This window comes from Simochromis diagramma, unplaced genomic scaffold (assembly GCF_900408965.1).
Source record: "Simochromis diagramma unplaced genomic scaffold, fSimDia1.1 OVJJ01000602.1, whole genome shotgun sequence".
Lineage (NCBI taxonomy): Eukaryota > Metazoa > Chordata > Actinopteri > Cichliformes > Cichlidae > Simochromis > Simochromis diagramma.
The window spans coordinates 9,245,086-9,257,336 of record NW_024387040.1 but is presented as its reverse complement, the minus strand read 5'-3'; the positions used below and the strand labels follow the sequence as shown (position 1 = coordinate 9,257,336).

Sequence of the window (12,251 nt, the reverse complement as noted above, 5' to 3'; positions counted from 1 at the left end):
ATATGAACCTACACCACTGTAAGGTGTGGTGGATATTGTCGAGTGACCGATAGGTTTCTTGCCCCTTTGGGAGGCATTGTGTTTCCGACTTAGTTTTGCTTTTGTTTTTGAGTAGTTTTGGTTTCACTTTCACTTGTTAATTAATTTTATGTACTAAAATGATTCCTTTTGTGTCGGTAAAAGAATTGAAAAGTGTGTCTATAAATAATTGTGTGACCAAGGAGTCCATTTCAAGCATCTATATGTGTGGGTTTCAAAGAATGACCAAACTACAGGACATCGTCATCACATCTTGTATATATCAGTATAGGAGGATTTGTGCTTGTACCTTCTTGTTTTTTAGTGTGAGGCTTCAACATTTTTGGTTGAAGAAGTAATGTCTTCAAGCAGGTTACTGAAGGTAGTCTAGGTAGTCTTTTACTCACATATGATTGATAGAGTCTATAACTGTCTAGAGTTATAACTATTAAAAGTGGCTAAACGATTCATGACATCACTTACCCCATTTATCTTTTATATTTACAGTTGGGGAATTTATCTGTAACTAACTAACTAACTTTATATCCACTAACTTATGGTTGGGTCGTTTTTTTGCTTAAGGAAAAATGCCTAAAGGTTACAAACCTTCAGCTCTCAAGTATGAACACTTTTACAGTGTATCAACTAAACAGTAAATCGATTGGTTACTGAGTCATGATCTTGATGATTGATATCAAATTAAATATCTTTGGTTTTTTTTCTGTCCTTAGAAAGAAAACGATTGCACAATTTTTGCAAGTGAGATTGGCTCATTCTTTCTTTTTGTACATAAAGCAAGTACGTGACTCTTTCATAGAGATGCTGCAGGGGTTTGAGTTTACTGGCCAACAAAGGGTTGAAACGTAAAAGACTGAAATTGTCACTGAAGTGTCTGAATTTCTTTAATTGGGCATTTTATGAACTTTTAAACTCTGTGTTGCTGCTGGTTTAAAAAATCTCATTTCAAGTGTTATCTCCCTTCTTCATCTCTCTTAAGTAAACTCTTGACTTATTTGACTCCATATCTCACAAACTTCCCATAAAAACGTCCCGACACTCCTGCTGGAATCTCCAAGATGGATCATCTCTTTTCTGTGCTTCATTTTCTCATTAAACACTTCATCAACATGCATCACTTTGTGTATGGGTGGAGAGATGAGCAGCTGCAGATGTTTTGGCATCGTCATACTTGAAGAACCGTTGTGTTGTTTTTTTCTTCCTCATGTTTAAACTGAATATTTAATTAAGAAAACACACTGAATAGATTATGGGTGACCCTTTAGGTGGCGGTGCCAGCTGCTCTCAACATGAGCACCACATAGGTCATCCGCCTTATCAGCCTCTGTTTAGTGTCTTCATCCTAATCAGCGCACACTGCACCATAGCCTCTGAGTAATCACAGATCTATTGACCGAATCCGAGCGACGAGGGTGGGGTTTGGCAAGTTGCAGAGAGGCGATTTGAGAGGAAACGCGGCTTGTTAGCGAATGTGTCAGCTGTTACGGGGACCTAATCTGTTGTCTAATCGCTTACATGGAGTCGGCACAGTTAGAAAAAAAATGAATAATTCCCCTTTACAGCATGTATAAGACACAAAGCAATAGTTCTGCTCTAATTTTGAAAGATCTGTTTGATAACTCGAATTCAGATTCATATGTTTTCATAGTGGAATAGACTAGATTCTGTTTACATTTTATTGAAATAGAGGTAAACTTTTATACAAATCAAGGGAGGAGATGTCAGCAGAAAAATGGTAAATGCACAATAATGAAAGCTGAATGTGGTGAATGTAAAGTTTTGGCTGTTAAAGAGGAGAAAAAGACACAAAGTGATTCTCTAAGAAAGGTTGATGTTGCAAACTTATAGCATTTCCGGTTAATGAAACTTCACTCGTTCTTATCTGTGGTTTGATTAAAATATTTGATACCTCTCTTATCTGAAGAGAGGTAAATGGTTATATCCTGGTCTTTTGAGTTTTTCTGCTATGCTAAACTGCTTTGCTGCTATCTGTAGACTCAGTGAACAGAAAATGGAGTAATGATGTTTGATTTTTAAACCCAGTCAAGACAAAAAACAAGTGTTTTGCTAACCTATCACACTACTCTATGTTGGTGGCTGCATGGACAAGGGGCTCCACGGTGTAGTGGTTAGCACATTCACCCAACATGTGAAAGATCAGCTGTTGGAGAGCAGGAGAGGAGATGAGCCCGACTCTTACGGATTCTTAAGCTAATACTCATTCTTTGGTTACAGCGTTTATGTCTATTTGCTTGCACAGAGCCTATGTGACCAATGCAAACGCCGGAAAAGTGCGCCGGAACAGGGATGGGCGTAACAGTGTAAAACAGCATCAAAGATAAAGAACTAGCATGAGAAACTGTTTCACTGCAGCTCTGTGTTATAACTTTGATCAACTCGGATGGTTGCCAAGGACTAACAGCAGAGTAACATGTAAAGGATGGTGTGCAAAGGTGTTAACTGGTTGTGTGTCGGTCACTGCAGAGACATGTTTGAGTCAAAAGCCAGCAGCTGAAAGTACCTCTTAGGGTGGTTTCATGGAGAACTCTTTGCAGTTAGCCTGCATGACTCTCGGATACATGCAGGAGCCCATTCCTGGAGTTTTACTGTATGGCATGATTGCTGTATTTTTTCTGTTTACTTTGGTGAACAGAACACGATAAACTATAACATCAAAGGCTGGATCCATGAGTACTTATTGACACAATTTAAAAATGCTAAGTAGGGCAGGAGGTTATGACTGTGAGACACTTATAATGACTTCTGTAATAAATTATCCGCTTATCCATGACCAGCGATCAGGTTTATCAACAGCTTACTTCTTTCTGTTAATAAAACTGTCCCGAAAACCGTTATACTTGTATGTTCCTGCAAAATGAAATGTCAGAAATCTGTGCCTATATACTAATAAACACCTTCTTAGATGAAGCTCTCAGTTGTTTAACCAGAACAAATAGGTGACAGGTGGTGTTTGATGGTGTGAAGAAAGAAAGGAAATGAGCACAAGTGAAAGTAGCTTATGCAGCGAGTACCCTGACAGCAAACATTTTATAATGCAACCTTTTCTCTGATAATACGCTCTATAGGTAGATGTATAAACACTTGACAAAGTCCTCAAAACCACTTTTGTGGTAGTTCCTGCTACGGTCTCTGGGAGATTTAACCATGAAGCTGCACACATGCATGCACACAGATTTGCATGATAATATGATACAATCTGCAGTTCTGCAACTTGAATAAGACAGCCCCACTGTGCTTTTTGAGGCTAGGCAGTCACTCAGCACACATGTTGTTATCAGAGAACAGGGGTTACAAGATATGTAACCTAATGTTTGTGTCATCATTGAAGTATGTCTTCATACTCTTTGAAGACTTTTATCATAGTAATTATCAGGATAATATCATATACGAAGGCATTGTTGGAGAGATTAGAGGTTTATTAAATTTTGTACTGGCCTGTTTGGACCGCTGTTTAGCCAAACAGACACGGGGCTAAGTAATGAGGCTGTGTGGGGAGGTATGTGGCTGCAGAGACTGTTCCCATGTGCAGAGGGTTCAAAGGGCTCAGCCCTGGCAAAAAGGGCCCTGCGGCAACAAGCTACTGCTGCCATAATTGGGGAAAAGCCATGTAAAACTGTCCAAGGGAGGCCAAGGACAGCTTAATTATGTTGTGAAATTTAATTAGCCAACTGGTGTGTGTGTGTGTTTATACGTGTATGTGCACGTGCTTCTGCTTTTAACTGAGTGACCTTGATGCAATAGAGCTTTTTGCTTGGGTTTTATTGTCTATTTTGAGAAAACGTGGCAGATTTATGGTTTTATTCCCCGCGGTTAAAATGGGTGGATGGGAAATGCTTGTGCCGTCAGAATGCATTATTCTAAAAGCGATCAATGCAGGCTTACAATTTAAATCATTCAGCAGAGGCAGGTAGCACAGACGTGCATTTGTGTTCCTCGCGTGTCCACTTTTCCTGAACGTCGCATGTTTTCCAGTTATCTCTGCTTCTCCTGCAGCAAATGAGCCGATAATAGATGTCACACAGGCAGATGGTTTTCAGGGTGTCACAGGTGATTTTCATGCTGCTGTTTTTGCAACGCATCCAGTTTGTTTAGCTCACTAGAGGGATAAATGCTTGACCTCAGCGTTGTTGTGCCTGCTCTTTCCACGTGTGCAGCACTAATCTCTTGTATTAAAAGTAAACATCTACCTTTCATTTTTATTAAGCTATCTTCTAAATAGTCACCCGGGAAATACGACAGGTAAACAACAATTACAGAGAAGGTGCTATGTTAGAATATTCCAGGGAATTATCACTCGATTAAACACGTTGTCCAGCATGAGATATGCTGTCAAATAAAAAATAATAAAAAAACACTTTAATGAGAATTCACTGTTTTTATTGGGTGTGAGGTCATCATTGTTCATTCACTCCCTTTTTATTCTTGGTTAGATCATTTTGAGTAGGTGTGGCAGGTTGGAAATGGTCTTACGTAGCTGTTTTCCTCATGCATTTAGTTATTATATTGATCTACTTCATGCTACAGCATTGCCATTCTGAAGTTATGTAGTAAAGGAAAACAGCAGATTTATGATTGTTTTTCTGGTGTGTCATAATGTCATGCAGGGGAAGAAAGTTGGTAAACAGCACCAACTTTTTTGGATACTGACTACCAATCTGATACCAGTGTTAAATTAATACGCTGTAATGGTCACTCTGAAAGAGAGACTATGAGTGCATTGTTTTACATGTAAGACCTCAGGCCTAGAGATTGGCTGGCAACCCCTTAGAAACCACTGGTTGCTAGGGTAAAACCTGTATTCCCTGACCAGTTGGCGCATTGTTAGCAAAGGCAGTAAAAAACTTGTGATTGCTTTGGTTCCTAGCAGATTGCAAGTGGTCTCCCCCAGTTCGCATGAACAATGCAGACTTGTCTGCAAACATGATGAAGTGCAAAGTGCTAAAGAAACTGGAGAAAAACTGTTCACCTTCAAAATAAAAGCTGCACTAGGTGATTATTATTATTACTTTTTATTTTTTTAAACTTAGCCTCGGCCTGTACCCTCCAGTAAACAAAACCTAACTGGTTGGGGGGATGTTTTTTCCTAGCGACCAATGGTTACCAGGTGGTAGCCGGCCAGTCTCTAGGCTTGTGTAACATGAGGCCTGATTTAAACAGTACGCTCTCCTAAAATAAAACATAAAACTGTGAGGCGATCACTGCGCATCTGGACAAGACTTGAAAAATCAATCTTTAAGTTGTGTTCAAGTTGTCCTGAATGTAAAGAAATGACTTCCCGTGGGTATTGGACATTGTAGTGGTTCACACACTGAAAGGAGAGAGAGATTCCTGGTTCGATCCTGGGAGAAGAGACAAACCTCTTCAGGGTTACGTCAGGAAGGCGATCTAGCATTAAAAAAATCAGCCAAATCAAACACCTGCTACCTGCTGTGGCGACCCAGTGTGAATAACAGAGCAGCCGAAGTAGCAACAATCTGATCGGTACTAGAGATGGACCGATCAGATATTACATATCGGTATCGATACGTAATATCGGCTGGTAACTGTGCAGGGCCGTGTCTAGCAAAGTTTAGCCAGGGGGGCCGATAGGGCATGAACATGGAAAAGGGGGCACAAAGACATACTTTTCTTTCTTATTCTCATTTAAAATGTCTAGCTTTTAATAAATAATTATCCGATCTTACACCCAAAGTTTTAATCTGATGTAAAATGCATAGAAGTCCATTACTGTATATAGTAACTATTAAGTCTGATATACCCTAGTAAGCTATACTACTTTTTCCTTTGGGAAGGTACCATCTGTGCAGTCTGCAGTTCTGTTGAAGAAAGATGTTGAATCTATTTAATTATTCTTGAAAAATAATTTATTTCTGTGCATTTTTTTTCACACTGCATGAAATTAAAGTTGATTACGTCGATTAAGCATCATGAGGTGGAGGGTGGGTGGTTCCCTATTTTATGTATTTTTTGCTGGGAGTTTTAGAGCCCTATTGGTTAGGTTGCTTACTCTTTAAAATACCAGAATAGGGAGGATGGAGTAGGTCTAAGTTTATTAGATTGATCAGTATTGCTGAACTATGAAATATTTTGGGTGCAGTGTATTTTTTGCATACAGTTATAAACGAATAGCTTTAGTGTTTTTTTTTTTTTTGTTGTTTTTTTATACTTGAGTTTGAACTTATACAAAATGCAGCAAGATATTAAAAAAACAGTTTTATTTATTAAAAACACACTATATCGGATTCATATCGGTATCGGCCGATATCCAAATTTATGATATTGGTGTCGGTATCGGACATAAAAAAGTCGTATTGTGCCATCTCTAACGGTACTGGTATAAGAATTTGGAAAAGCTGGGATTTCTGTACCCCCGCCTGCTTCAAACAACAGTGACCACACATTATGAAGGCTGGGTTGCCAAGCTTTGCAGAGTCAGTTGACCTGTGAGTGAATAAATGCTGATTTTACCCTTTCCCACTGAAGGCAAAACCCAGATGTTCGTGGGTGTTTTGTTTTTTTGTTTTGTTTTTTTAACCAACTGAGAAAAGATTTAACAAGATAGGATGGGGGGGGAAAAAAGCAATAAAAATGTGAACGTTTATAATTAAATTCTGAGCTAAGAGGGCGTCAAAATCTAACATTTCACTTATTCACTGATGTAATTGACTTTAGTCTTTATCTTTAAGCGGTGCACAGGATTATGTCAGTCAGTGCTGGGATTTCTAACGGGGAAATGTGAGTTATGGGGTGTGTTCGAATGTGATGTGACTTCAGATGTAGTTGTTGTTTTCTCTGGCAGGGAATGAGCTGAGCAATACGGCCTCATGGTGAGATTTTCTTGCATGTGGATGATGTTTATGATGATGAATTTTCCTTGTGTGAAGCCATATTTTTTGGGGGGGACGGTAAATCAGCTCAGGGGTCACGCTTGTGGATTTTGCATTGAATGGCTTTTGTAGTACTTCTGTACATGTAACCACCGGTGGAAGATGCATGTGTTTTTATTATTAATACTGGTCATTATTTTAAATCCCTGGTGCTTTGTTTGCAAAGCGCTAAACATTAATCTGTGAAACTGCAAGAAAGTGAGATGTATAGCGTGCAGTAACGGCAGGTCAGCCTCATTTTCGTGTGAATAATTTGTAATAATAAACAACCAGTAATTGCACAAAAGTTCTGCTTGAAATGATGATTGATGCCTCGTTCATTATGAATGAGCACTTCAGCTCTATTATTGAGCAAATATTTGTTGTTCTTATGCCGTAACCTCTTCAGGTTTGGTCTACCATTAAAACAAATATTTAAAGGTTGCAAAGTGTCTTTGCTGTTTTCTGATATGAATGTTCACAGTCACCTTTAAAGGCATGAAACCACTTCAAAGGTGTTAAAAAGCATCATCTCTTCCTCAGGCGCTGGACCAGGACCGAACCTCCCTGCAGAAGGTGAAGAAGTCAGTGAAGGCCATCTACAATTCAGGTCAAGGTGAGAGTCTGTTTCTAAATCTGTCAGGCTTTGCTGTGCTTTGATTAATGTTTGGATACAGCCTTGTAGCCCTTTCCTGAAAGTCAAACGCCCAGAGCCCAGGATTTGTTAAATATCTTTAATAAGAATGAGGGTTGCTGCTTTTTTGTGTGTGTGCGTGTCTGGAATGCAGCCTTGTGTTGGACAGATGGTGTTTGTTGCATGTATCGGGCCGTCCCAGAAACCAACACCTGAGTTTGTTTAGTGTGTTGCTGTGACATGGATTCTCAGTAATTTTCCACTGAACGCTTGCGAGAGCCTCCTCCCTGTAAAATGACAGTTTGTGATGCTTGACCCACAAAAAAAGTTTATTTTTTCTCCTCAGAAAAGAGTCTGTTTACCTTTGTCTCATTGTGGCTCTTTTGGAGAAACAGCTGGGTTAACTTGAAGCCAGCTGTTACGCAAGTTTTTAGTTTCCTCCAAGTTAAAGTAAGATAAAGGCCTTAATCCTGTTAGTGTTTCATATGTGATACACGAGTTTTTGAGACCTCTGCATCATTGGTGTGATTTGTTTATCTATTTTCCCATGAGAAAGCTGATGTATACTATCAGATAATGCACAGAAATGCCAATAATTTCATAATTGAGGCTTTAAAGGGTTAAAGTGATTGCAAAACAGAGACTTGGACGTCGCTCTGATGGTTTGCTCAGTTAAAATATATTTAAAAATTGTGATATCAGTCCCAGCAGTGTGCCAGCAGTGCTGTGGTGGCAACTGTTTGATCAGTTTACCCCGAGGCCACACAAACTGAGATTTTTCTTTAACCGAAGTCAACTTCTCCAAAAGCTTTTCATCATTTTTGCAGTAGCTGAATCACTGGTGTAGTGAGAATAATGCAAAGTTGTATATAGAAATGTATGTTTTAAACATCATCTGGGATTTCCTACATCTTATCACTGTGTTGTCATGTTTGGCATTGAACCCTGGCAACAAAGTCGGAGTAGCAAGATTTACAGCAGAAGCCTTGAGACTAATCCTAACCTACCCCCTTTTTTTTTCTTTCTTTTTTTGCATAAAAATGATTGAAAACGATGATCGAAAACTTGTATTAGAGCATTTTAGAATATGTGTCATAGATCTTACAGATCTAACAGTCCTGCTACTGTGATATGAGGATTTTAAAAAAATATCAAAACAAAACCAAAAGATGACCAAACGTCGACTGTCAGGGCCCCTAAGCCTGAGCGAGAAACTCCATCTCACTTTGTCCCGATCTTATTTTAAATAAATGTGATATACCTTCGTCCTTATAAATGTTTTCCTGTTGTTTATATTTTTAATCTAACCCATTTAAAAAAGTTAAGGTTGTTTTATTTTTTTGCTATTTATCTTATTTTGACTTTGTGTTTCAGTCTTGCTTGGCCTGGATTAAATTGATATGAAAATTGTTTATACAGGACTGTGCAAAAGTCTTGAGCCACGCCTCATTTCTTAATATTTTGCCATAAGAATGTGAAATGGGTGCATACACGCAAATGGAGGTTCAGGCATGAAGATGGGTGCACACTATGAAGCTACAGCAACAATATATTAATGTATTAATGGAGAAATTAGATTTTTTTTTAAATGATGCTGGCTTTAAAGACACATCCCAGAAAGTTGATGTAGCTCATCTGGATTCAGTGTTTTCAGTGGTAGAAACTTTCTGTCACGTCATCCAAGTAACTTCTTCAGTCTTGGTCATAAAAGTCTGAGTTTGTAGCCCATTGTTAGACAGCTACTTCTGGTCATTAAGCAACAGTATGAGGTTAGAGGAACCCTAGATGAGTGATGAAATATTTCTATCACTGAAAATGCAACGACCGAACGAACCTGGATTTTTGAGCGTGCATCAAAACGCCTCCAAAGACGCTCTTTACCAATAAGAAGCAACAGTGCTTAGTATAAAATTACCTAAATTAATGAAGATACATATAATATTTTGTGTTCTGTCTTATCTTTGGTTTTGCTAGGATTTTATTTAAATCCTCGAGGTCGTTTCAATTTTTCTGTGAGCTGTTTTGTAATTTTTCCTCTACAACTCCAACAGCTAGCAGCAGCAGGTGCTCAGGTTTTATACGAGGCACGACGAGGTCACGTCGCCTCAGACGGAGATGCCAAGTGTAGTCTGCATAATGGCCGTCTTCCAGGTGGCTTGTTTCTGTGTACTTAAATTTTCAATTTCATTCATGTAGAAATCACATTTGTATGGAAAACAACAGAGAGCTTACACTCCTCCCAATTTGACCCTTTTTTGTGACTCCTCTTTGGCCTGAAACTCAACAGACGATGGAGATGGAGCAAAGTTTTCATGTCTCATAAAGTCACAGCAGCCAGCCACAGAAATGGGAAGTGTGCCAGGTTGAATTAAACTGAGTTATTCTTTAATGCAGCTGTCATGCAAGGTAAGCACAGTGAGCAATAGACATCCTGTGTTACGTTGTTGTGCAGTTTGAATCCAGGGAAAGATTTGCAGAGTATGCAAATGTAAAGATAAAGAAATTATGAAGTACTAGTTACAGAACTAGGGATTTTTTTTTTAACTGATTCATTAATGTAACAATGAAAGTGGAAGGATATTAAGAACTTGAACTTTTAAGCTTGGTGAATCTAAAGACCTCTCATGCTACCCCTCCACTGTAACCCACTTCTTTCCTGCTGGGCTCCTAAACCCCTTAAACACCCAGAAAATCTGTAGAAAATGCAGAAAATACAAAACGTCCTCAATAGTAACTTCAGGACTGTTTGAACTTTGAGTTTCCACTGTGACGCGCGTCCAAATTGGCTGCTGTGGGGACTAAGCTCTGCGGGTTTCTAGTCTCACCTGACCTCCCTGCCAGGTCTCCTCTCTAGATTTGGCAACAGTCTAAACACGTCCCCCTCCACCTCCTCTCCAGCTTAACGACAGTGACAGATGGATGCTGCTCTTTGACTGACGGCTCTCGGGGAGTCTCGCAGACCCTGAGAACAACGTGTCTTGTTCCATTGACAGTAACTGTATATAAAGAGGACTTGCTGTGGTCAAAATGTATAAAACAAAGTTTCTCAGGAGTGAAGGTCATGTGTCTTATTTTATTGCTTGTGTTGCTGCTCTGCTGAAGGAACTTTCCACTGCAGGATCGGCTGAGTATTTCTGCCACATTTGTCTTATTGGAAACATCCCTAGGAAAGATTTACACTTCTGTTTGTTTCAGGTGTGTGTCTGTGTTGCCTTTGAGAACAAAAAAAAGCTGGACTGAAATACTTTCTCTATCCACAGCCTTTTTGTTTCTCACTTTCTTTAACTTGAGCTGTAAAATCTTGGCTTTAGAACATTCTTGGTTATAAATTTACAAACCTCTCCAACTCACATCCAGATCATCAGAAATAAATATGTGCAAAGCTGAAAGCAGCTGAACTTGATTCTATAAAGTGAACTTTATGGTCCTCTGAAAAACCTCCTTCGCTTTGATTGGCTTTGTTAGTCCATGTTAGAGACCGGGTTTGCAAGAGGCTGCATATTCTTCTTTTGGTATCTATTAGAGTAGCTTTGCATAATTTTCAGATCAAAATAAGGCTTATTTATCTTATTCTGGTGCAGCCCCTCAGTTTATTCAGCTCCTCTCCCTCTATGCTCCAGTCACATGATCTCAAACATTTGAGACTGATCGCATGACCACAAATTATTGCATTATGTTCACTGAACCTGTGATGTCACTGCCTTTGAAACAGTTCCTTCAAAGACAGGGATCGGGTCTGCGGCACCTCGTAGTCAGCTGCCGTCAACATAGTGAATTTGGTGTGCCAAGACAGCAATAAGACCGAGTCAGTCTGCTATCAGTTTGCTGTTTAATGTGATCAAGTTGGCAGTTTTATGCAATCGGTGACATTTTGGTAAATTCACATTTACTAATTACATTTGGAGTCCAGCCAGAACCTCACAGATCTGAAGCATTAATTCAGAGATTGCGCCATAAATAGTCACGTAGTTGCATCAGGTGGCTATTTAACAGCAAAACCCCATAGGCATTTATTGCAACCTTTCTTTTGAATAGACTTATAACCATAATACAATCAGCTGGGAACCAGTTGCAGAGTAAGAGATGAGTTGCAGACGATCATCGGTGCAGACAGAGTCATATTTACTGCAACGTGTTGAGAATCTGTCTGCGCTTTTATATTAGATGATGCTTAGACTGGTGAAGGTTTGCAGTTATCTGAGAGTGACTGTAGTCAGTCCAAGTCAAATCAAAGATTGTGGGTGATGCAGTCTCAACTTCTGGGAACTATTTGGTTGCAATTTGCAATTGGTCGTTAAATAAGAAAAGACTCGATGTAATTACTGATCAAGCGTTTTGTTTAGTCTAAAGCAGAGATGTCAAACTCATTTTACATCATGGGCCACATGCAGTCCACTGTGATGATGAGTGGGCCGGAGCATGTATCAGAAACGGACAGAAAATAAGTAAAGGCATAACGGGTCCGCTTTAAAAAAAAAAAAAAAAGTCGCAGTACTGCCCACTCAAGGATTTGGCCACTGGGATGTGAAGGGTGTGGGTGAAGGGCCTCCAGGTGTTAAATGTCCTCAATGAAATGACAGGGCAAGTGTGTGAGTTTTGAAGTTTGAAGTTTTCCACTCTTGCTATTTGGAAGATAATAATATTATTATTATTATTATTATTATTATCATCAATAAAGTATTATTATTTTTTAT

At 39.2% G+C, this 12,251-nt stretch overlaps 1 protein-coding gene across 1 annotated transcript in view; it reads left to right on the top strand.

The window, feature by feature from the left end:
• The window catches only part of asap1b (ArfGAP with SH3 domain, ankyrin repeat and PH domain 1b), an 80,958-nt gene that overhangs the window by 19,545 nt on the left and 49,162 nt on the right, over window positions 1-12,251 (top strand). Inside the window, 1 exon segment of the mRNA XM_040044236.1 lies at window positions 7,467-7,539. Within this exon segment, the coding sequence (XP_039900170.1) occupies window positions 7,467-7,539 (73 nt within the window).